Consider the following 2,918-nt stretch of genomic DNA (forward strand, 5'->3'; position numbering starts at 1 on the left):
GGGGGAAACTGGCCCACATCTGTTCATCTGCCTGGATTGTATGTGTGTGGGGGGTGGGGTGGGGAGTCTCTCAGACATTGTGAGAAACCAACAAGAAAGGCAAAAACCACGCTGGAGAACATTTGGAAAGGGACTGAGAATAAAACGGCTGAGGCTGTAATGCTCCTGTGGAGATCTACGGTGTGGCCACCACACGTGGAATGCCGCCTACAGTTCTGGTCACCGTATCTCAAAAAGGAGCCTGCAGGGCTGGAAAAAGCGCAGAGGAGGGCGACCAAGACGATTTGGGGGTTGGAGCCCCTTCCCCACGAGGAAAGGCTGAAGAAGAGTCTCTGGGGCTTCCCACTTTAGGAAAGTGACAACCGGGGGGGGGGGGGGGGGGACAATGCAACAGGAGCTGTGCCTCCCTCTTCTCCTGACAGTACAGCTTGAGGGCACCCAACAAAGTCAATCAGCATCAGAGGTGCAGGACAGCAACAGGAAGTACCTCTTTACTTAACGGCTAACTGAATTCTGAAATCTGCTGTCAGTCAACATGGTGACGGCGACGAGCAGAGATGGCTTTAAAGGGGGGTTAAACAGATTCACAGAGGTGAGGTCCACCAGCTTTGGGTACTAGCTTTGGTGAGTGAAGGGAACCTCCCCATTCAGAGGCAGCATGCCTCCGAATGCCAGGCCTAAGAGACAACATCAGCAGACGGCCTTGGCCTCTATGCCCCATTGGCTGGTCTTCCAGGGCCACTGGCTGGCCCGTGTGGGAAAGGATGTTGGCCGAAGTATCCCAGTCTGACACTCCAGGCACTACATCGCTCCGCCTCTCAAAAGTATTTCCGCCCCCCTCCCTCCCCCAATACATCGCCTATACTCCATATTTTCCTCAACATGTCTAGAACTTCTGCATCTGTAGGGAAGCTCTCCCAGCACAGGATCCCACCCTCCCCCCAAGAGAAGAAGAGAGGCAAGAGCACCGACGGCTGGCATCGGCCCACCAGCCCCAGGACACTCACATTTCCGGGTTGATCTCCGAGACGACGCTCAGGCAGTTGTCCAGGGAGATGGTGAACTCGTGATAGAGCAGCCAGGGCGGAGGGCGCGAGGGCGGCTGGCGCAGCCGATAGCCGCAGGTGGGGGGCAGCTGGGCCACGTGCTTGCTGGTCAGGAGCAGGTAGTTGCCGGAGCCATCGATGTCCCGGGCCACCTGCCTCGGGAGCGAGAAGAGCCGAGCTGGAGCAGCGCCCTCCCCTGCCCCAGGGGACCCAAGGCAGAGAGAGAGAGGAGCCACCCTGCTGCTGCTGCTGCCCAAGGGGGCAGGGCGGGGAGAAGAGCGGCCAAGGGGGCGGCGGGGGTGGGGGAGGAAAGCCGCTCTGACTTTCACCCCCCAGAGCCACGCTGGCGGATATCTCACCCAGACTGGGCCAAATCCCAACCCCACTTTCTGGTCACAGTGACCTCCCCACCGCATCTGTTACTGGGCCGCTATGGTCCCATCCCCCCACCCCTGTGCCCTCCCACTCCCTCCAAGCGCAGCCCCAGCAGCAGGGCTGGCCCGGGAGCACGGGAGGCCGCCCCGGCCCCTGGCCCAGCCAGTCTCGCAGGAGGGGGAGCGGCCGCCCACCCACCTTGAGAAAGAAGCCCGAGAGCAGGGCCTGCTTGACCCGGTGGACGTTGTCCTCTGTGCCAAAGGCCGGCGGGGAGACGGGCAGCTCGATGCGCTCCATGACCTCCAGGAGCTCCGCCCGCACGGCCCGGGCCAGCTGCAGGGCCGCCTCGCTCACGCCGTGCTTCCGGCACCAGCTCTCGGGGTCGCTCTCTAAGGGAGGCGGGGAGGGGAGGAAAGGCTGAGCGAGAGGCCGGCAGGCCACGGGGAGCTGGCTGCGCCCCACAAACCCCTCTCCTCACCCCCCCCCGACACTCACGTTGGAGGAAGGCATTGAAGACGTTGATGAGGGTGAAGGGGAGTGTAGGTGGGCAATTTTCTCAGTGGAGGGTGGTAAGCAGTGGGGTACCGCAGGGATCAGTACTTGGTCCACTGCTTTTTAACTTGTTCATTAATGATTTGGAGATGGGAGTAAGCAGTGAAGTGGCTAAATTTGCGGATGATACAAAGTTGTTCAGGGTGGTGAAAACCAGTGAGGATTGTGAGGCACTCCAAAGGGATCTGTCAAAGTTGGGCGAGTGGGCGTCAACATGGCAAATGGGGTTCAATGTGGCCAAGTGCAAGGTGATGCACATTGGAGCCAAAAATCCTAACTATAAATACACGTTGATGGGGTCTGAACTGGCAGAGACTGATCAAGAGAGAGATCTTGGAGTTGTAGTGGATAACTCACTGAAAATGTCGAGACAGTGTGTGACTGCAATAAAGAAGGCCAATGCTATGCTGGGGATTATTAGGAAGGGTATTGAAAACAGATCAGCCAATATAATAATGCCCCTATATAAATCAATGGTGAGACCTCATTTGGAATACTGTGTGCAGTTCTGGTCACCACACCTTAAAAAGGATATTATAGCTTTGGAAAAAGTGCAGAAAAGGGCAACTCGAATGATAAAAGGGTTGGAACACTTTCCCTATGAGGAACGGTTAAGGCGCTTAGGGCTCTTTAGCTTGGAGAAACGACGACTGAGGGGTGACATGATCGAGGTTTATAAGATTATGCATGGGAAAGAGCAGGTAGAGAAAGAGGTACTTTTCTCCCTTTCTCACAATACAAGAACTCGTGGGCACTCCATGAAACTGCAGAGCGGTCGGGTTAGAACGGATAAAAGGAAGTACTTCTTCACCCAAAGAGTGATTAACTCATGGAATTCACTGCCACAGGAAGTGGTGGCGGCTACAAGCATGGACGGCTTCAAAAGGGAATTAGATAAGCATATGGAGCAGAGGTCCATCAGTGGCTATTAGCCACAAGGTATAG

The 2,918-nt window shown here is 56.4% G+C and overlaps 1 protein-coding gene across 1 annotated transcript in view; it reads right to left on the reverse strand.

Annotated features, from left to right (window-relative positions):
* Nucleotides 1–1,003: 1,003 nt before the first annotated feature.
* The window catches only part of DQX1 (DEAQ-box RNA dependent ATPase 1), a 7,966-nt gene continuing 6,051 nt past the window's right edge, over nt 1,004–2,918 (reverse strand). The window contains exons 9-11 of the mRNA XM_015411251.1: nt 1,917–1,976; nt 1,620–1,810; nt 1,004–1,198 (exon numbers count right to left, since the gene is read on the reverse strand). Coding sequence (XP_015266737.1) covers nt 1,004–1,198; nt 1,620–1,810; nt 1,917–1,976 — 446 coding nt within the window. The remainder of the gene's footprint in view (nt 1,199–1,619; nt 1,811–1,916; nt 1,977–2,918) is intronic.

Source organism: Gekko japonicus, unplaced genomic scaffold, assembly GCF_001447785.1.
Source record: "Gekko japonicus isolate JY-2015 unplaced genomic scaffold, Gekko_japonicus_V1.1 scaffold1756, whole genome shotgun sequence".
Lineage (NCBI taxonomy): Eukaryota > Metazoa > Chordata > Lepidosauria > Squamata > Gekkonidae > Gekko > Gekko japonicus.